Source organism: Chinchilla lanigera, unplaced genomic scaffold (genome assembly GCF_000276665.1).
Source record: "Chinchilla lanigera isolate Chin_1 unplaced genomic scaffold, ChiLan1.0 scaffold00074, whole genome shotgun sequence".
NCBI classification, from domain to species: Eukaryota; Metazoa; Chordata; class Mammalia; order Rodentia; family Chinchillidae; genus Chinchilla; species Chinchilla lanigera.
Window position 1 is genome coordinate 2,362,010 of NW_004955475.1, and position 22,028 is coordinate 2,384,037.

Sequence of the window (22,028 nt, forward strand, 5' to 3'; positions counted from 1 at the left end):
AGGACCAGGGAGAGATGGGAGAGTTAGGAGACAACAAGAAGAGTTGTGTACATGTACAGGCTTTCCATGATAAACATCATGTACTGTGAGCAAGCAGTAATAAAAAGTATAAAAAATGAGCCCTGAATTTTCGTTGAAACTATTAGGAAAGTGATTTCAAATCTGCCAAATGTTTTGTCTCTTCGTGCTACTCATTGTGTAGTTTTTGCCCATTTTTTTCCCTCTTTCTGGATTTCCCTGTCGGCAACATGGGGTGGTCACACCAATAAGTGATCTGTGGTTTTCTTCTGGGACCTGGCACTTGATTGAGGAAGTCCAGTATAGTGTATTTGTTCTCCGTCCAATGAAAGGTGACAAATGATGCAATTTGCTCTTTATTTTTAGAATCTGGTCAGCTAGAGGCACACAAGAAAGCAGAAGACAGGAGGAGGCCCGGTCCCATGTGAAGTGCAGATGGGGTAAGCATCTAAGGCAGCTGGCTTCTCAGGCATAGGTGGTAACATATTGGGGTCCCATGTTGCCAAAGTAGGAGCGTTCCCACTCACTCATGAGCTCGAAGTGCACAGGACGGTGACAGAAATTGCAAGCAGCCACAGACACATCCTGGAGGGGCAGCCCCACCTCAGTCCAGGCTACCAGCAGCTTACCTGAAAGTGGTAGGGGGAGGGGAAGGAAATAATTGGTTAGGGTTAGTCTTGCAAACCCCTGTGTCACAGTATAGATGTACCGAGGTAATGATCCCCTCAAACTTTTGAGGTGCCTCAAGGCCATAAGTAGCTTTATCTATTTGCTCCGGTGTGAGCCATGAATATTATATTTGTCTGAGTGCCAGGATGTATAGAAGATTGGGAAGCACTCCTCTGCCACATTTGAAGTCATACTATTCTGGTGTGGACCACTTCATAAGTACAGGTACATGTAGCCTGGAAAGTGAATCTATTGGCTTAGAAACTCCTACCCTGGTGAGGAAGATGAGACTAACACTAACCACACAGTGTCATCAGAGTTATGAGCAGGAGTCCTGGGCAGTGTATGTGGGGTGTCGCTCTTGTGCAGAAACTTAGAGGAGAGAACCTGACCCAGCTGTTGGAAGTATCTTGTGTATACCAGCGCTCTACCCTTAGCCTTTTTTCTGTGTTCATGCCCTTGGTGATCTTGCCTAGTCTAGTAGTTTGAAATCCCATCTACAGTATTTGCTGATGATTCTTAAATTTTCATCTGTGGTACAGAACTGTTTTGATTTCCAGACTTGTATGCCTGGTAGCCTTTCTGCATTTCAACTTGGATTCCTAAGAGATATGACTAAATATACATGAACACAACAGAGCTACTCATGTCCCCATCGTCCACCATGCCCGCTCTACTTTCAACCTTTCTCATCTGAGTTGATAGCAATCCCACTTGCACAGTCCAAGAGCCATCCTTTATTTTCCCCCTTTCCTCTTACTCCATATTAAGTCTATCAGCAAATACCATTGGCTCGACATTTCAAATCTAACCGCTTAATCATCTTCCTTACTGTCATCCAGTCTTAAACTCTATCATCTCTCACTAGAATATTACACTCACCTTCTACTGGGGCTCCCTCTTCACATTTTATTCTTTTCAATATATTCTCAGCATATACTGAATTTCACTCTTCCCACCTCAGCTCTGAGAACAGTAGAACTCATCACATTGGACCAGCACTATAGTCTGTCTCCTGCTAAAACACTGACTGCCTACATGTCTCATCCAGTAGACCTGGAACAAGCACCTGCTTTATGCCAGGCCCTGTATTAAAAAGTACACCCAACAGGAATCTAGTGAACTTTAGATGAATTGACTGAACTAGCATATTTCAGGGTAAAATATGAACTGGTAATCTCTACAAGCCTGTCAATGTGGTCCCAATCTTCCATCGCCTTTGTAGACTCGGATTGACTCTTTCCTCCATCTTTCTATTCCTACTACCTTGCATACCAGTAATACTGGCTTAATGTTCTTGATATATCTCAAGTTGCTTCTTGTATCCATCCTTGCCTTTCCTTATGCTCTTTCCTCTGCTAGGAATGCCTTTTCCATGCCTTCTTTGCTGTCTTGGTCCTCGTGCAAGATTGACCTTACAAGATTCAGCTCAGGTGTCCCCTTCACTAGGAGTCCTATCTTGGTACCACAGGCCAAGTTATGCCCCTCTTTTTGCCCCTCCTTCCTGCTACCATACCTCATCTATGTACTGTCTGTGTTAGGCTTTCATCGCCCCTTGATGTTGTATGTGTTTGCCTTGGTCTTCCCCATGACATTAGAGCCCTGTGAGTCTATGAGCTGTTTCTTATTCATTTGTGACACTACTATAGGGCCTGGCACACAACAGATGTTTCAGAAATAATTTCTAATCTGAATGAAAAATACCTTCTTGACTTCTTCAGATCTTAGGGCTGAGGGGTGGGGAAGTGCTGTTGAGGACTTACCAACAAAATCTTCCATCATCTGAGGGCTGTGGTGGGGAGAAGGTGCCAGGCGCAGCAGCTCCTCACCCCGGGGTACAGTTGGGTAGTTGATGGCCTGCACATAGATGCCATGCTTGGAAAGCAGGAGATCACAGACCTTGCTGTTGAGTGCTGCATTGCCCACCTGGCTCAAAATAAAGGTCTTTTAGTATCTGCCACCCAGGGCACACTACCACTCACTCTATTAAGCAGAGGGCCCCAGATCAAGGAATACCACTGAATTTGGGACAGAGGGATTTTTGTTTGTTTCTTTGTTTGTTTTGTTTTTGTTTTTGATATGGGGGTTAGTTCGTGGCAGCTTCAGAATTTCTCTCAAGGAGGATCTGAAACCCACTAATCAGGTTTAAAGAAGGCATGCATGTGGCACCAGAGGCCTTGTCTTAAAGTTATTTGCAAAGCAAGCACCTTGGTAAATTTGGAATTGTTCTGGTTAAGGAGACAAACTTACCAAGCCATCTCTATGTTGCTATCATGGGGTTAATTTAAAACTTTTAAAAAAGCAGTCTTTCAAGGGAACTTTGGGTTAGCCTTAGAAGCAGTGGCTATACTTGGCCCTTTATATCCGTGGGTCCTGTTGTAGACCCAGACTGACTCTTTCCTCCAAGGTTTCAACCAACTTTAGATCAAAAATAACTTTTAGGGGCTGGGGATTTAGCTCAGCGGCAAAAGCGCCTGCCTGGCAAGCGCAAGGTCGTGAGTTCGTTTCCCGGTACCGGAGAAAAACCAAAAAAAAAAAAAAACAAAAAACTTTTAGTAACTGTGTATGGCTGGACATGGAGGCACATGCCTGAATCCCAGCACTTGAGAGGCTGAGCAGGATTGCCACAAGTTTAAGGCTACCCTGGGCTAGAAAATGAGTTCAAGGCCAGCCTCAACTACATAGCGAGACTCTGTCTCAAAAAACCAAAAAAAACCCCCAAAAACAGCAACAGCAACAACATAAACCTGTGTGTAATGAACATACACAGACTTTCCTTATTATTTCTTAGGCAATACAGTGCAACAACTATTTCTATAGCATTTACATTGTAGTAAGTATTATAAGTAACTAGGAATGATTTACGTATATGGCAGGATGGGGTGGGTTATATGCAAATATGCCATTTAATATAAAGGACTTGAGCAGTCATGGATTTTGGTAAAGTTGAGGTGAGGGGACGGTCCTCGAACCAATCCTCCACAAATACTAAGGAATGACTATATTTCTTTCTCATCCACAAAATTGTCACAAAAAATGTCCTTGTCTTACCGGTTCACACAAATACGTACCAATAGCAGTTCATTTTTTAAAGCATTGTAAACACTCAAACATAGTTGAAAATCCAAAATAGAAGCCAGTCCTATGGCTTTTAACTTTACTTTCCTGACCTCAATTCTGATTAACAAATATGTTTTACAGTATAACCGTATGAGTACATATACATATACATACACAAATACACGTATACAAAACTGAACAAATTCCTCACAAATTGATACCCCGTTTGTGATGTAGTCCAATATTTTCTATTTTTAATGCTAACCATACCTCACTAAAGTGATTTTATGTCACACTAGTGGTCTTGATAAACAGTTTGAAAAACACTGAATTGTAAGTCATGAGTTCTCAGTATTGTGATGGTCAGGACAGTTTAACAAGTGTGAGATAAGAGCTGATGCAAAAAAATATTGATTAATCCAGAATGGTTGATGATTTTTCAAAAAGAAGAATAAAGCTGGCTATAAGGAGGATGGTTCACAGGAACACAAAGTTATGACAGAAGTAGATATCTGTTTGCTGGGAGTGGGAAGGCTCTCGGAAGAGATAGGTGAGAAGGCAGTGGGCGGAGCAGGGTTCTTACCCGGATAGGAATGATATGGCTGGGGCAGGGGATGACAGGAAGGCCCCGGTCCATTAGTAGTTGGCGCATGTGCTTGACGTTGCGCTGGTGGGCCCGCCTCAGGGCTTGGCCTTCCTCTCCCTTGAGCACACGTACAGATTCTAAAGCCCCAGAAAGCACCATGGGGGGCAGTGAAGTGGTGAAGATGAATCCAGCAGCGTAGGAGCGCACCATGTCCACCAAGTGGTAAGTGCTGGCAATATAGCCGCCCACACAGCCAAAAGCTTTACCTGGAGACAGGGAAAAGAAAGACATACACAAACTCCTTAAATAATCTCTATAGGAACAGGTTCATGCCTCAGGTAAAACAGGAACATGCACCTGAAGCTGAGGTTCCAGACTCCCTTCCTAGGCCTCTGCTCTTCTTGCTTATTCATGACAAGGCAGGCAGAGCTGATGATTCTGTGTCTCTAAGATAGGACTTTCAAATTCTACCATATGTAGTGACTAGATAGGAAGGATCAGGGTGGGGACCTTTAGCTGATTAGGGCCAGGAGTGGACCTCAGATGAAGCTTGGGGCTGGTGTGGGGGAGGAAAATACCGCTCTTCACTTATTCAAGTTGAACCTGGCTGGCTATTTGGCCCAGCTCAGAGGTCTTTTCAAACCCCACCCCCAGGCTTTCTCAGCCACCTTACAGTAGGATGAGAATGGAGAAAAGGAATCCAGGAGGACAGTGATCTGGGGCTTTAAATTTTACCCAAATTCAACTGCAGCTTTGGGGAGAAGGAAGTAAAGGGTCTTACAGAGACAAACTCTCTGGACTGCATATAAGGGAGGTCCAATGCATTCACTCACCGAGAGTTCCAGAGACGATGTCAATCTTGTGCATAATTCCATCACGTTCCCCTATCCCAGCACCATGGGACCCATACAGTCCAACAGCATGGACCTCATCTACGAAGGTCAAAGCTCCATAATGGTGGGCAACATCACACAACTCCTCAAGGGGACAGATGGCACCTGAGCAAAGCCAAAATATAGGGGTAGGAGATCATAACTCTTCCCCAACTCCATCCATACCTACTTGGCATTGAAAAAGGTATTGTAAAGAGAGAAGAGACTATGTATCCTCATTTGGGACTATTCCACCCCACTGTGTGTGTGTGTGTGTGTGTGTGTGTGTGTGTGTGTGTGTGTTTTGCCCAGCATGAGATCAAGACTTGGCTCTATGTATTTATTTTTACTTCATTTTCATGATGTCTAGTCTCTTGTTTCTGTCATTTTAGCCTTAGCAAGTTACTATTGACAGCCCTATCAATATTTTAATTCTTTCCTGGTCCTTCCTGTTTTAGTCTTTCTAGATTTCTGTCACTATCTCCTTTTGTGTCTATTTCCACCTTTATTTTTATGTCTAGTTTTTGTCTTTGCTTTTATTTTTTTCACTACTCTGCCCTCCTTTCTCCCTCTTCTCTATTTCTCCCACTCCCTCTCCCTTTTTCTCCCTCACTCCATCAGTTCCCCTTTCCTTTTCTCATTGTTTGTGGCCCTTTCTGTCTTCAAACTTTGTGTGCCATTGTGTCTCTTTCTGAATTTCTTTGTGCTTCTGCCTGTCTCTTTTCTGTGTTTCACTGTTACCTCTGTCAGTATGATTCCCTGAGGGACCTCCCCCTCAGACTCATTTGCAATCTATCAAATAAAAGTGAGCAAAAATAATCAATCCTGAGGGACCTCCCCCTCAGACTCATTTGCAATCTATCAAATAAAAGTGAGCAAAAATAATCAATATGCACCTTGAGTCCATACTCTTAAGTGAATTGTGTAAATACTGCATTGTTCCTCTGGTGTGAGAAACCAAAATTGTACATAAGGACCAAAATGTATTTTGAGATAGGAGGAAAATGTTCAAATGGGGAGGGGAACAAAAGAGAGGGTAGGGGGAAAGGAAAAAATAATCGATATGCTCCCCTCCATTTTCCATACACGCTTATTATTTTCCATGTTTATTCTACTATTGTGGTGACAGTTATATATAAGGTATTCAAATGTGAATTTCACACATAGACTTTCTGGTCACCCTACCTATTATACAAACCCACATATTTTGCCATTCCCCATCTCTCTACTCCCTAGAAACTCCCTAGAAAAAGTAGATAGAGGGAGTTGGGATACAGAATAAATTTCTACAGGTGGAAACAGGGGCTCCAGACCAAGATTAAAAATTAGGAGCATGTGGTAGGACAGCATCAAGGGAGCCAACTACAAGATGTAGAACCTGAGACAAAGAAGACAATGTAATGGTTTAAGAATCCTTTGAATGGGAGCTAGCCCTAAAATGTACAGTTTGGGCAGATTTTATACCAAAAAAGAAAAAACTGACAAGGAACCATTCATTTGTTGATGTAAATAGTATGGCCCCAACATAGTTTTCACTAGAGAAATAATGAATTTGAATAGTCTCAGTGTTAGAAATATATAAATGATCAAGATGGTTTTTACTTTATTCCTGGTTGTATTATAGAAATATGGAAGTGACCATGACAGTAAGTTACTTACATCTATTAACTAATTTAAGCCTTTCCAGGTTTTTTTTTTTTTTTTTTTTTTAGTACTTGGGGTTGAACCCAGGGCCTTTGCACAGGCTAGGTTCAAACTTGTGATTCTACTTTCTCAAACTCCCAAACTGGTTGGATTATAGGCATGCTCCACAATGGCTGGCCTCTCTCTTATTAATCACCACCATTTTACAAATAGGTAATTGAGGCACAGATCAATTAAGAAATTTTCCGAATATAGAAAGTTGTTATGCTGTGATTTGAACATGGATAGCTTGCTATCAGAGCCTGTGTGCATAATCATTACATGATACTTATGTTAACTAAATCACGGAAACTGTGAATTCTCTCATTTCAGTTAGAAAAGTGGCAAAAGAAATGAAATGAGGACTTAATTCCTTAAATAAACTCAGAATGTGCTGCCTAAAACATGTGACTTCTGCTCACTAGGGCCAGCAATAGAGAGCTTTGGGTGCTGTTTCAGTTGGAAGAAGAAAAGAGGTAGAAGGGTAAAGTAATCTATGTCTAATAAAGCATAATAAATAGAATAGCTTTCATTATCTGTAATTTTTACAACAGGTATTTTCCCTTGGGGAAAGTTGAGGCTCAGCATGTTAGAGTTGCCCAAGGTCGTACAGACAGTGTGTATCAAAGGTACACTGAACGTAGTTCTGTCTGATTTGAAAGCCTGTTTTGATTTCAGTGCTTCATATCAGAACTTGAAAAAAAGAATCCTAGGCAATGGTTTGTGAAACTTTCCATTGTAGAAACACTGGCGTAATTGATTTGGACATTATTTCTAATGGAAGGAGTGTCATGTGAAGGAGTTAGAGTTATATGGCCTAGGGTAAAAATACAGAAACAAAACGTTAGTTTCTTTACCTTTAAGATGAGTGAAATAATTGTCTTTATCCTTTGGCATTAATTAGTTGTATGACCCTATGTAAGTTATTCTACTTGTTTACTTCTCATCTTCCTCATGTAAAAAATAAAAATAGTACTAGCATCTACCTCATAGAATTCTGAGACATAAATTAATACATGTAAAATACTAATAATTTAGCTTATCATGCAGTAATCACCTTAAAAATGGTTTTTATGAGACAATTCCAATACACTCACATATATACATACCGTCCATGGAGTGAACAGTCTCAAAGGCCACAATTTTGGGTGTCTTAGGGTTGGACTTCTCTAGAAGTTTCTTCAGGTGGTCAGGGTCATTGTGCCTGAAGACAAACTTGGCTGCACCACTGTTGCGAATACCTTGGATCATGGAAGCATGGTTGCCTGCATCTGAGTAAATTTCACACCCTGAGGAAGCAGATGTATAATTCTTAAGCTCTGTCTCAGTACTCCCATTTCAACCTCGAGATCTGACCTGGCAGGTGGGGAGAGTGAATCTCTTCTTCACTTTGAAGACCATAGTTTGCTTTCTCTTCCTCTGGAAACCTTTTTGATACTTTAGAAGAACTCCCCTCTCCTGAAATTCTGACCTCACATTCTTCTTTTAGTCATTTCTAACTCTGGTCTGGCCTCTATCATAGGGTGGAGGAAAATTTAATTTCCCAGGAAGCTTTAGAGTTCCTTGAGGACAGGCCTAGTTTCATTCTCCACAACACATAAGATCAAGACTTGGAAAGGTTTATTTTTTTCCCCAGAGAATGCTTGTAGATTTAGGCTGATGCTTGAATCTTCCTGGTCTACATGAAATCCCAGTCTTCCAAGTAGCATCAATACGGTCATGCGTATAGCGATAAAAACCTATCAGGCTTAGGGTGTTGGAATCATAAGCTCTGGAAAGTCAGAGCAAGAAAGGCAGTTAATCACCATGGAATCCAGTTCCTTCCTTTACATGGAAGAAGGAAGAAGACCTTTATGTAGAACCTGAGGAATGCAGGGTTTTTACTGTGCAATTGTGCAAGGGCAGGTCAGGGTGGGAAATTAATGGAGAGACTTGATTCTTGAACTGCGTAAATTGCACGGACATCAAGGAACTGTGGCCCTTCATAAGAGTGAGGGATAACTTCTACTTGAGAAAATGAGTCAGATTACTTAGAGTACATGGTTTGAAAAACTGAGAGTTTAGTTTTGTTTTTGTTATTGTTTTTTATTTTGTTTGCGGTACTGGGGATTGAACCCAGGTTTTTCCACCTTGGCCTGGGAGTTTCTTGAGAACAGAAACAAAATCCATTTATCTTTCTATACCTTGTCACCAGTACACAGTAAATGCTAAGTAAATATCTCGAGTGAATGGATGCATAAACAAATGACTGACTTATGAGTAAATGAATAAATTACCTCATAAAGAGTAACAGCAGGTGTGTGCAATGATAAGGCTGAAGAAATATGTACAAGCTAGATTATTGAGATCTTTAGAAGCCATTACAGCCATTAGATTTACTGTTAAGGATAACAGTAATCCATTAAGGAGTTTTGACCAAGAGAGCAACAAAGATAGGCTTGCAGTTTTTAAAACATTGTTCAGACTTCTCTGAAGAATAGATTATATAAGGACAAAAGTGAAATGTTTAGTACGATGTTGGACTAGACTAAAATGGTGGCAGTAGAGATGGAACAAAGCTGAATTCTAATGGTTGAAGAGGAGGGGACTGACAAAATATCTCAAAGATGTTGAGTTTATTTGGGGGTTACGGCTGACTTCAGAAAAGTTTCCAAGAAGGAATGGTGATATTTATAGTGTGCTGAAGAATCAGCAAAAGGTGAGGTAGTAGACAGCAAATGTGGAGACTTTTCTCAAGCAGTTTGCCTGTTATAAGGAGAAGAGAGACAAGGCAGTAGCAAGAGAGTGATGGGGAGTTGAGGCAATGTTTGTTTTAAATGCAAGAGATTTTAACATAATTAAAGGTACAGGCAAGAGGAAGAGAGTTGGTAAATCAAGTTTCCTGAGGAGGTAATGAGACACAGAACACCAGTGAAGTGTCAGCAAGAAAAAGGACACTTACTAAACTGTGACAGGAGAGAAAGAGTGAGAAGAGAACAGGTAGGGATGTTTGTAAGTTTGTAGGTACTTTGTGCCTAAGAGTTGAGGATATCGGTGTTTGCTATCTTCTATTTTCAGTGGGGTATGAAGCGTGGAGAACTGATGAAGAGGGGAGGGAAGAAAGGTTGTGGATTGAGACTGGAGCAAAACTGCTCCAGAAACTTGAAAAATTGACCAGGGAAGTAGCAATGTTAGATAGCACAAAGTATCGGGAGTGGGGGTGAGGAATATGACTTTTTAGTGGTTCCTATCTTAATAATTATATGAGCTAAGCATTGATGTAGGGGATGTTGAGAGTTGTTTTCATTCTGGATTGAGGGTATGATGGAGGGATGGATGGATGAAAAGGCATATGAAGATATGATATTGTTGGCTGGAGAGTGGGGAGAGTGGAAACATAAGATCCAGCGTATGGATAAAGGAATTGGCTTCAGGCAGAATGAGAAATGTATCTTTCATTGTAAGAGGAAAGAATAAGGAAAGGTAGATGAACAATTGGATAAGTTTGTAAGTTTAATGTCAATAAATAAGGAGATCCTGTCTCCATACTTCTGTGTTATTTGTGGAGATGTGGAGTTATTTACCAAGAGTGAATGAGAAGGTAGTCAGAACTTTTAGAGAGGAAAGATGGTTTGTAACATCTTCTGGAGACACAAAAGAACTACTGATGAGTGTTAAGTGCCCAGTTGAGTTGGAAGGTAATGAATTTATGGTTTTGCTCTTCTGTGAGCTTGGGGAATGTTCCCCAGTACTGTTTCTCAGCATAGGTACAAAAGAAAAAAGAGAAGAGGGATATAGTCATACACTGTTTTAGGTGTATGGTGGGTACAAATGAAAATAGGAGCAAGTGAACTTAGAATAGAGGGAATGAGCAATGGTGGCAGTGAGAGTAGATGCTGTATTGCAGAGCACCATCCTTGACCAAAGCTCAGGCCTCAAGCTTACCCGGCAGGATCTTGGCCAACGTGAAGAGTGTAGAGTCATTGGCCACAAAGCAGGAAGAGAAGAGCAGGGCCGAATCCTTCTGGTGCAGTTCAGCTAGCTCCTGCTCAAGCTCCACATGAAACTTACTGGTACCTGAGATGTTTCGGGTACCACCAGCTCCAGCTCCATGACGATGTAGAATCTCTCTGGCCAGGGGAAAATAGAAAAGATACCAGAAAAAGACAAAAAAAAAAAAAAAATCTCATCAGGAATGGAGGAACTGAGTAGATTGCCCTTCCTTGATTGGGATCAATGTTAGTGATCCTATATGAACTGTGTCTTGCGTGACCAAGTAGAGAGTACAGTGAGGAGGATAGGAAGACATACCATTTCTTCCAGAGCTGGAGGAACTCAGGGATAGAGAGAAAAGCTACACTGAGCTTGAGCTATTTGAAAAACCTAAAGGAGGCCACACCCAATCTCTGACAATATCCATTCTACAGTTAAATTAAGAGCTCATAGAGAATTGGCCTTGCTTGGCCAATCCTTTTCCTCCATAGCACCAAACACCTAAGAGTTTAGAAAACATGGTGTGTTGAGTGACTTACTTAATATGTGCAGAGTAGATGTGCTGGAAGACCTTGGACAAAAGGGGTTGTGGTATAACCCAGGTTTCCACGATCAGATCTGGTTCTAGATCTTTTCTAGATTTATGCACACAGTTTATAGTCCAGTCTCTACTACTCACTGCGTGGCCTGCAAGACCCGAGAGTGCCGGCTCATGCCCAGGTAGTCATTACTACACCAGACAGACACATCTTTTGGGGCGACGGATGCCTCAGGGAAATGTCGGGCAAAAGGATATGCTTCAGCCCAGCGGTTCACTGTCTTGAAAACACGGTAAGTGTGGTCCTGTTTCTTCTCCATGATCTTATTCCTGAAAAACTGGTCATAATCAAAAGCATGGATTCCTGCAGAAGTAGAGATGGGGATGAAAAGAATTCATTTCAAATCTTCCTTTCTACTCTATATTTTATCCATGTTGTTAATATTGATTTTCCAGTTTTTCTTCCATAAACTCATTTATTTGCTTAGTCACTGACTTGTTGGATCATATTAATTCTCCACTATTTCATTCAACCATTCTTTTCCTTACTTATTCACTTAGTAATTCATTCACACATTCATTCAGGCTTCCTGCCTTTGTCATTTCCTCATTCCCCTTCCCAGGGTTAGTGTGGAAATATCCTTTCTGGAATTACAACTTTCAGATTCAGTGGAAGAATTATCAATGTGTGTAGTTTTTCGTCATGTCTCTGTTACTTGCTAGTGATGTGGCCTGAAACCAGTCATGAATTCTCTCTGTTTTAATGTCCTCAACTGTAGAATAGGGCCAATAATATGTTCCTTGTAGAACTGTAAGTATCTGATTACAAACAGCATGTGCACACCCAGATTAACAGTTGGCACATATTAATAGAAGTAGTATTACTACTATGATAATAATACTAGTAATAAAAATAGCTAAAGGGTATATTACCATAGCAAACATTTAATAAATATTTAATACACATAAGGCCATCTTCTAGGCACTTTAAAAATATTATTTCATTTATTACCCACAAGAAACCTATGTGAAAAGTTTTGTTAGTATCTCTATTTTACAGATGAGGAAACTGAAGCATAAAGAGCTTAGTTAACTTGGTCAAAATCATACAGTAAGTTTTCAGCAAGTAAGTGACTCATTAGGTTAAAAAAACTGAGAAAGATAATACTATACAAATTTTTTGGTATATTTATATATATGAAAAACAATACACTAAACTGAAGGAATGCATAAAATAGAAAATAACCTAAATTATATGTGGTTGATTAACTGAATGATGTATCAACACCACAGATACAATTCAACCACTAGTAATTGTTGCTCAGCTCTATGTTTTTGGGTATGGAATGAGGTCCAGATCATACTGTTAAGTGAACAAAGCAGCATAAATGAAAATCAGATAAAAGCCGGGTGTGGTGGTGCATATCTATAATCACCACACTTGGGAGGTCGAGGCAGGAAGATCATTGCAAGTTTGAGACAAGCCTGGGCTACAAAGTGAGTTCAAAGCCAGCCTGAACTGCATAGTGAGACCCTGTTTCAAAAAGACAAAATAATTTAAAGAAAGAAAACCAAAGAGAATAAGATCATATTTTTGAAGACAATATGTATATAGTTAGAAAAGCAGAAACGGGTTCTGTGTGTGTGTGTGTGTGTGATTGTGTGTGTGTGTGTATGTGTGTGTTTAGCCAAAGAAATATATCTTACAGAAAACAGCAAAAAGTTAAGGTGGATGATAGAACTTCAGGAACATAAATTTTCCTCTTTATATTTTCCTGAATCTGCTGAAAATATTTACAAATGAAGATATTCTATGTTAGAAAAATTAAATGCGAATATGAAAAATGAATATAAATACATTCCAGAGAGGTAAAAAGTGTCTGTAAAGGATGAGAGTTTTTGAGGAAAAGAAGAAAAAGAAATAATGAGAGTAAGCCTAAAATATTTAATGAGGTCTCCTGATGACATGCTAGAAATGCTACACTTCAGTAAATGTGATTTTATCTTTTCCTCATGATAACCGGTTACAGGTATTAAAATCCCACTGAAGGGAAATAACTTACTTGCCAAAGTAAATAGATCCAGCAAGTTTCAGTAGTAAAACGTAAACTCAGACACTTTTTGATTTCAAAGTCCATCCAGTCCCTTACCTCTACTGTCTCAGACACCCTTTATTTCCACCTCAGCATACTTACCAGCCATATTGTTCTGAATCAGATGTGGGAGTGTCCCTGAAGTCTGTTCTGCGTCCTGAGGACCAGTGAATGGTTTCTTTAGGCTACTTGGGGCCAGGGAGTTTGGCAAGTCTGAGAGGATGTATTGGGTTCATTGGCATGAAGAGGGGGAGAATAAAGGAAAGCATATGTTGTCCTCTTTAGGCCCAATGCATTGCATAGAAATAAGTTTATAAAGTGTAGAAGCCTTCTGCAGAAAAAAAATAAATCTGAAAAATAAGCTCCTGCTCATCTCCCCATGTGACAATTCCTGTACCGTCAATAAACCTTCTATAAGGTGAATCACAATTATCCTCACTAGGGTTTTCCCTTGGGTGAGGGAACCATGGAAAGCTGCACTGAGTCCTGCACTTAGAAGATAGATGAACCTTATTCTACTGTTCTTTAGCACCATTAAATTTCAGTTTTGAATTTTTTGGGCCCCAATTATATCCCCAAAAAACCTACGAAAGATGGCAACAGTGTGGCTATCTTTCACATTATTATCTTTGCGAGTCTGTACCAGTTGAATTGACTACAATAATCAAATTGAGTTGGGGTCCCACTCCCTTCCAAAGCACATATCCTGTTGAGAATAAAATTTTATTTAAATTTGTTTTAATGAAACTGCTAATTCAAGACTTTTTTCTGTGAAAAGGGGATATGTTATGTAAAAAATTAAAATAAAATAAATGATGTAGCTACTTTGAACCCTTTTCTTTCATGGAAATCCAGGTTCTCATGATGTGATCTTGCTTAAATGTGGGAGCTCAGCCTTTTCGGACTTATTAAGCTACCTGGGAGAGAGGAAGCAGAATTCTAGAAGGCTTATCTTAATTACACTCATGGCTAAAAGTTAGGAGAGCCCGTGCATATGTGTGTGTTGTGTTGGGTGTGCTTCATTGAACAGTCTAAGCTACTCCTTACCATAACTTTCGTAAGAAATGATTTAGACTTCCCATCAGGGAATGTGTACTAGCTGCCTCTGGATTAGCCTAGCTCAGGGCTGTGATGGAGTGGTTTCATGCAATAGAGGTTGGATAAAGTGGAACTCAACTCTAACCTGTCTTAAAAGTCTTCACATCCTCCTGGACTTCTGGGGCTGCCTTCTGCACAATCTTGCTCTTTCCATCCTGGAGTTCTGACAGCATAAATGGACAGTGGCCCTTGGCCCAAGATGGAGAATCTATGAAAAGATAAAGGTAATTGATGGTATATTCATAGCCATAAGTTCAATTCAACAATGATTGTTGAGACCTGCTATATCACAAAGCTTTATCTCAGATTATGGGAGAGACACACAGCTGGATAAGTCTGGTCTCTACACTAAGAAAGGTCTTACACTGATGGGAATGTCACACTGAAGACACACTGTAAAGTGCTAGGGTAGGAGGGAAGACATGGCTTATGGAAATCTAGAATATTTAGGGGATTGTGACCCAGAATTGGCACTGAATAGGTTAGTGGTCTAGGCAGGCTTTGCAGAGGAGATGATCCCTAAGCTCAGTGTTGAATGAGAAATATCAGATGCCCTTGTACTCTGTGTGGGACAGAGTAATATATCAGGACTAAAGGTACAGAATCTTGTGACAATAGGTTTGAATCTGGATTTTTTAATTGGTTTCAGCATGACTGCAGCATAGAATAGGAAGAACATGGGAGTAGACTTTATAGAAAGCCTGATAGAAGACAGGGTGTATTCTCCCTGGTATATTTTTAGGTCAGTTCATTCTGCCTTGACATTTTTCACATGAACTTTTCTAAATATTAAATGGTAGCCAGTATGATTTGGAACTTTGTCTTTATGACCCAGATATTTCCCCCTTGTTCCAGCAACCTCTTCTTACCCTCTCCAGCCTTAGTTGCCTTAAAGTGGATTTGAGAACAGGTTGGTCCTTGGGTGGCTAGGATGGGACAGCGTCCGGTACCAAGCAGGAACTGATGAGTCTTAATCACTTTGCCCAAGAGGCCAGTGGGGGTCCGGGCAAGCACTGGGCAGTACTGTAGTAACATGGCTACTGCTACCATCTTGAGCCCGAACTCCTGCAGAAAATGTGAAAGAAATGAGGTTCCAGCATTAGGATCTGGCCAAAAGCCAAGAATCATTCTTGTGTTGGCTCTTTTGTCTTTACCTGCCCACTCAAAGTTACTGCCTTCTTCAGAGATGTCTTTGTTATCCTTCCAGCGAAAGAACTTCTACTCAAATGTTAAACTGTACCAATAAGACATCATAGAGGAAGAAATAGGAAACTGGCCTCTCGATGAAATACTGAAAGAAGGAATTCTAACTGGAGGTCAGAAAAATATGTTTATGTGTTGTACAATGAAAGTTGACAACCAACCAACCTTTTGATTAATACTTATGGCCAAGAATGTTTCTAATATTGGGCTCAACCAAGTAAAGATTCAACCTTTTAATGCAAACAGATACAATTTTTTTTTTTTTTTGTTTTGTTTTCCAGTACCGGGAATCAAAGTCATGACCTTGCGCTTGCCAGGCAGGCGCTGTGCCCCTGAGCTAAATCCCCAGCCCCTGCAAACAGATACAATTAACAAGAGCCCCTAAAGATTGACCCAACACGTTTCCTGAGCAGACTCTGCCAGAGAAGGACCTTGAAGCCAGGGTTGTTAGCTAGAAGAGATCCAGAACACAAGAAGAAAGGCAGGGCCTAAGCCTACAGACTGTCTGGTGTTTCACTATCTCTGGAAGTTCTCCAGATGTTTAGATAAGCACAAAGGAGGAGGTGAAAGCAAGATGCAAGAGAGTTGCAAGATAAGGCACGGTACATGTTCTGTGCATCTGTGCAAGAGGAAGACGCTAAGACAGAGGGAAAAGGAGGCCAGAGAGAAAATCCGAAAAAGAAAAACTAAATAACATATAGCACTCCATAAATATTTCTAAATTTGGAAATAATTTAATGAATGAACAGGATCTGAAATGGAGGAAAGAAAAGGGAAGCAGGGGATGACTCAGATAAAAAGAAAAAAGAGAAAGTGGAGAGACAATGAAGAAGTAGTAGAGTTAGAAGAACAAAAACTGTGAGCGAGAAAGAGATCAAAACCAGAAGGAAAGAAGACAGAGTAGAGATAATGGTCATGGAGAGGCAAACTGTTCCTGAAAGACAGGACAAGAGAATGATAGGAACAAAAGATGGTAGGAAAAATGAATAAGAGAGAGAGACAGAGAGAGAGAGAGGGAGGGAGGGAGAGAGAGAATGCGAATGCGAATGCAGGGCTTGAGGAAGAGATAGATAGACAAAGAGACAGACGGGGAGAAGATAGTTCTGTGAGCCTAGAGGAAGATGCAAAGACTCAGAAAACTGAATGCAGAAGTGTAGAGAATCCGGCAGGGGCAGAGAGTCAGTCAGAAACACAGATAAAGGAGAGATATTAGGGAAAGTTAAGCAATAAAGAATTAAGAGGAGTGAGGACCTAGTGAGGGAGATGAGGAAACACTGCCTGGCATAGATAAGGCAGTAGAGAATTTTTTTTTTAAAAGGTAGAGACAGAGAGGTGGCTGAAAGGGTAAAAGGAGGATGAGAGGTGGGAAGACTGAGAGATGCTAAGAGAAAGAAGTTACAGATGTCAAGAGGGAGAAAGAGATTGAAAGCAAAAGGGCAAAATGTAGATCCAGAATCAAAAGGTAAAACAAGATGAGGGGCAGTGCAGTGGGAGAGAAATGGGGCAATATAAGAAGACTAAGGCAGCTCTGGCATTGCCAAGAAAGGGACTGAATAAAACTGAACAGTATCCTCATTGTATAAAGCCTGTTTTCAGGGAGATGTGAGCAGGGGGAGCTCATGATCCAGTCATCATACGGCAACCTCCTTCACCTCCCTCTTTCCCAATTTCATACAGCAAAAAACCTCCTCTAATTTCACAAAGTAATCTCTTCCATGTATTCCATCTTAGAGTATCCTTCCTCACTGTTGCAGACTGTCACAGCAGCCTGGGTTAGTAGGTGGGGCCAAGGCATGCGGACCCCAAAACTAGGAAAGGCAGAATTGTTCAAATCATTAAATGAAATAACGCATGTTAAACTTTAGGCTGGTGCCTGGCACACAGTAGATTTTCAAAATAAATGTTAGCTTTTCTTAATTAAGTACAAGCTCCCAAATTCCTTTATTGAATGTTCTTAGATAAGTCACTTCTTTTTTAGGGTTTAGCTTTCATCAGCTGTGAAATGTGAGGTAATTATGGCTATTCACATAGCAGGTCATGAATTGGACCCAGTACCTACTTCATATCTGGAGATAAGAGTTTCCATTCCCTTGCCTGCCCATGAAGGCTAAAGCACTCAGGGATGAGCCTGCAGACCACAGATAAAACTCCCAGAGTTTATCGCCTCTGGGGTATGATCACTCCCCAAACCTAGCCCAGGGCATAGGAGAGAAGCAGAGCACCTTCCTGGAATCACATGTGAGCATCTGGTTAGGGCTGGCTATTAAGCGAGTGGCTATTGGTGGAAAGCAAAGATGAGTAGCCTGGAGAGAGGCAGACAGGGCAGGTGGCCAAATTCCTGAAAACTCCTTCTCGCCATGTCTACCCCAATAACAATAATGACATTGAAGTATATAATAAGAAAGAAAGTCCCTAATATTGAAGGGACTTGGAATTCTGGTGGATTCTTCCAATTCTGTCTTGGAATGGGGGTGGATACAGGCCTACCCTCCATGGAAGTCAATATACTTATCTTCTGTAAGGGGCTTTCTGCCATTATGTGGTCAGGGTCTTAGGAAAACAAACTACTATTCAAGTTCTTTTTTTCCAGTTTGAGTCCCAATTTTTCCTGTTGTGATGCTCCTTTTCTGGAACTTACTTTTCCTGGCCGTAATTATGACCCATAACTTTGTAGTCTAGGCAGCTTGGGTGCTGTATCCATTCTATACCATTACCTACCATGCGATTGGAGTGAATAAAACTGATCAAGGAAACATTTTAGATAATTTAGGCCATTAAGAGCATAGTATTTGGAGCCAGATCATTTGTTTTTGTATCTTGGTTCCACCACTCACTATCTCTGGGATCTTAAGGAGTCATTTTCATGCTCTATATTTTATGTCTGTAAAATATAGATGATAAGAAGGATGGTCTACCTCACAGGGATGTTATGAAGATTCAGAAAGACACTTCATGTATGTATTTGGAAGTAAACCTACCCATGAGTGAATAGTGAGAATGTATTTTTCTATGTAGGGAAAATGAAACTACAGTCATAGAAAGTTGCATCATGAGTATATCAAGCTGAGTTTGGAAAGCTAGAGCCCTGAATTTTGTCCTGAACCTGTTACAGCTTACCAGATGAACTTGGGCTCTGTACATAACCTCTCTGGGACCCGGATTCTTGTTAGACATCGGGTTAGATAATTTCATAGACCCAGTTTTGTTCTGATAGTCAAACACTCAAGAGTCCTTTACTTTTCAAACTCCTTTGCAAATGCTTTATAAGCATAAATTTATTTAATGCTTATGGGAAGCCTATGATAAAGAATCTAAGGCGCTAAAAGATTAAGTAACTTATTCAGATCACAGAGCTAATAAGTGCTAGGATTTCAGTTAAGCAATCTAGCTCAAAACTACTAATTTAATTACTATGACCCATGATTCAAATATTACATATTTTATTAGCAGAGACCTGACTCTAGACATTGATATCCTTTGCTGAACTAACATAGGCATTGTTCAGGGATATTGGCTTTTTATGACTAATTTCTGTACCAAAATAACATGTGTATCTAAAGTAGAATTTCAGGTACTATGGAATATTCATTCATTCCACCATTTAACAATTTATGCACCCCTGTGTCAAAATGCTTGCTAGTGATCTTTTTCAAACAATGATTTCAACCAGAGACTTTTAGACCAAGTGACATGCCATTACTCAGATGTTTTTCCCTGCATCTTTAGAATTTTCTCTCACGTTAGCACCCAATTGGTAATCTCTGAGGTCAGAAGGACTAATCACAATGTCACCGCAGTAACAAACCAGAAACCACTCATTACAGCATTCCTCACCTCATTCTCTGCCATTTGTCACCTGCTTTGCAAAGATCAGTTAGTCTTGGAAGGGGACTGGATAATTCTTTTCAGGAGCTGGAAGCATCAGGCCTTACCTCCCTTTCTAGTACTCTCTTCCCACTATTAATGAATCATACAGAATTATATATACATGAAATCAGATAATCAAAAATCCTTAGCAACAGAAATGTTTAGAAGACCACAAACTCAAAACTAGAAAAAGTTGTGGAAATTGCTATTCAAGCCCTTTTCTTCAAAGGATGAATGCTTTGTCTATGGTCTCACAGTGAACTAGAGTGAGAATACAAATCTAATGACTTTCTGCAGAGTGACACATTTCTCTTTTACCTTACCACTTCATTTACGTTATTCACCTCTAACTTCCCACAAATCTCTCTTTACTCACTCCTTCATTTCCATTCTCATTATAGCCCGTCAGTTTTCCCTCCCTAGTCCTGGCCCCTAAGTTCTAACCCATGGAGTTCACTCTCTTGGCCAAGCAGAGACGAGTGGAAGGCAAGGAGGAATGGAGAATTGCAAGAAGAAATATTAAGACATCTTTCTTGATAGAAAACATAGAAGGACAGGAAAAGATAAAAACAGAGATAGACTGTGCGATACAGTTGAGGCAAGAAACAGAAAGAGGGAGAAGAAATTTAGAGAAAAATGTACAGAAAGAATTCAGTGGAAGGAAAAGTATGAGAAAAGAACGGTGTTGGAGAGTGGAGTGATCTTGGAAAACTACAAAAGGAGAGGAAATAAAGGGAAAAAAACCAAAGGAAAGTTGAAAACAGGAAAAAACAGGAAGAGACATGGGGGGACAAAAAAAATAAAATGAGAGTTTCTAAGAAACAGCCAAAGGGGAAGTCAGACCTAGTTAAACCAGAAAATAGGTACGCATGGATCTGAGGTGGGCAGGCAGACAAGAGAGAAGGACCAGGCTGAGAGCAGTTCTTACCTGTTGCCCTGCACTGAGGACGAACCAAAAGACGGATGGGTGCTGTGGATTAGGACCTGGCATTTATCCCTAACCCCTGGCTTAGCCCCACCTACCCCGCCTATGGCTGGCCTGGCCCTGCATTGGCCCCAAAAGTATCTCAGGCCTCTGCTAGAGATAAAACTCGAAGTAGTTCCTTCTGGACTTTCCCCTCCTCCAGCTCTGACTCTTCCCGTTCTATTTTCTTTCACTTCTCTCTCTGAGGTAGATCATTTGAACTCTGGGATCAGGACTATCCTTATAGCACTAGGGAACCTTAAGAAAAATCAACTGTCTGTCTGTCTATGTTTTCTATCATAAAAGGAGGGCAACAAAACAAAACAAAAAACTCAAGTGATTGTAGCATAAGTGGAGAAGGTTCTGAAGTTCATTTAGAATACATGGTTATACTTATGAGCACTAACAGTTTCCACAGAGTATGTGTCAGGGTGTTGTAATGATTCAATAATATCATGTATGGAAAACACCACAGTGCTTAGTGTAAAGAAATAAGAGCTAGTGGTGATTGAGTGCTTACTGTTAAGTGCTTTACATGGATTAATTTAGTCTCATAAGAACTTTAAGGGATAGATACACTTTATTAAGAAAGTAGTGCTTGGAGTGGTGAAACAACCTACTGATAATTATCCAAGTAGAAAGTACACAGCCCAACTGTGACCCTAGGCAGTCTGGTAGTAGAACCTACATTCTCTGTTCCCTCTCAGAATATACAGTTAAAAATTTGTTCTCTGTCTTCTTTTTTCTATTACCCTCTCTTTATCCCTTCTAAACATTTTCTTCCTCTTTTCTAGTTTTCTTTTGCCTCTTTCCTTCTCAATCCCAAGGCAGCAGGATTATACCAAGGCAATTTCATCACTGGAGGAGGTTACAGTCATTAATGTGATGTCTTCATAAATAAAATCATAGCCTACATTTTATCTATAAATTTTATTTGGCTATATGCCAATATGCCACGAAGATCTTTCCAAATAAAGTTGCTGTTTAATGGAGTTATAATATTATAGAATCTGAATGTAATGAAATTTATTCAAACACTCCCTTATTGATAAATGTTTAGGCTATTCCTCATTTTAAATATTGAATAACACTGCAGGAAATATCTTTGGGCACATATAGGAGTATATTGATAATATGACATCCTAAAAAGAAAAAAAGAATTCCTGGTCAAAATGTATAAATTTTGTTATTGCGCAGTGCATATTTATGCATCCCCACCAGTGGTGTACCATAGTGTAAGTGTATTATTTTCTCACAGTCTTTCCAATATTATTATTATTATCAATTTTTAGAATGTTTGTTGCTCTTTAGGCACTAAAAGTTATATCTTGGTGTTGCTTTGATGGTTTTCCTTTGATTATTAATGAGATTGAGTATTTTTTATATATTTCCTGATCATGTGTGT

At 40.2% G+C, this 22,028-nt stretch overlaps 1 protein-coding gene across 2 annotated transcripts; it reads right to left on the reverse strand.

Moving 5' to 3' along the window:
• Positions 1 to 358: 358 nt before the first annotated feature.
• Alas2 (5'-aminolevulinate synthase 2) lies at positions 359 to 20,671 on the reverse strand. 2 transcript variants are annotated; one of them, XM_005401537.2, is made up of 11 exons: positions 20,588 to 20,671; positions 15,459 to 15,654; positions 14,675 to 14,797; positions 13,594 to 13,704; positions 11,540 to 11,762; positions 10,813 to 10,997; positions 7,998 to 8,177; positions 5,167 to 5,331; positions 4,331 to 4,599; positions 2,451 to 2,613; positions 359 to 647 (listed from the first exon to the last, which is right to left on the reverse strand). In XM_005401537.2, the coding sequence occupies exons 1-11, from the start codon at positions 20,648 to 20,650 to the stop codon at positions 484 to 486; spliced, it is 1,842 nt and encodes a 613-aa protein (XP_005401594.1). In that variant the 5' UTR covers positions 20,651 to 20,671; the 3' UTR covers positions 359 to 483. The 2 variants fall into 2 exon arrangements, with proteins under 2 accessions (XP_005401594.1, XP_005401595.1); XM_005401538.2 differs by lacking the exon at positions 13,594 to 13,704.
• Between the last annotated feature and the right edge of the window lie 1,357 nt (positions 20,672 to 22,028).

What these genes read in the sequence shown, in the direction of transcription:
- Alas2 (XM_005401537.2), bottom strand. Translation starts at nt 20,650, where the DNA reads ATGCCAGGTCCTAATCCACAGCACCCATCCGTCTTTTGGTTCGTCCTC. An exon ending in GATTCAGAACAATATGGCTG is followed by an intron (nt 11,763 to 13,593) that starts GTAAGTATGCTG and finishes CTACTTCTGCAG; the next exon opens with GAATCCATGCTTTTGATTAT. An exon ending in CATCGTCTCTGGAACTCTCG is followed by an intron (nt 4,600 to 5,166) that starts GTGAGTGAATGC and finishes CCCTGTCTCCAG; the next exon opens with GTAAAGCTTTTGGCTGTGTG.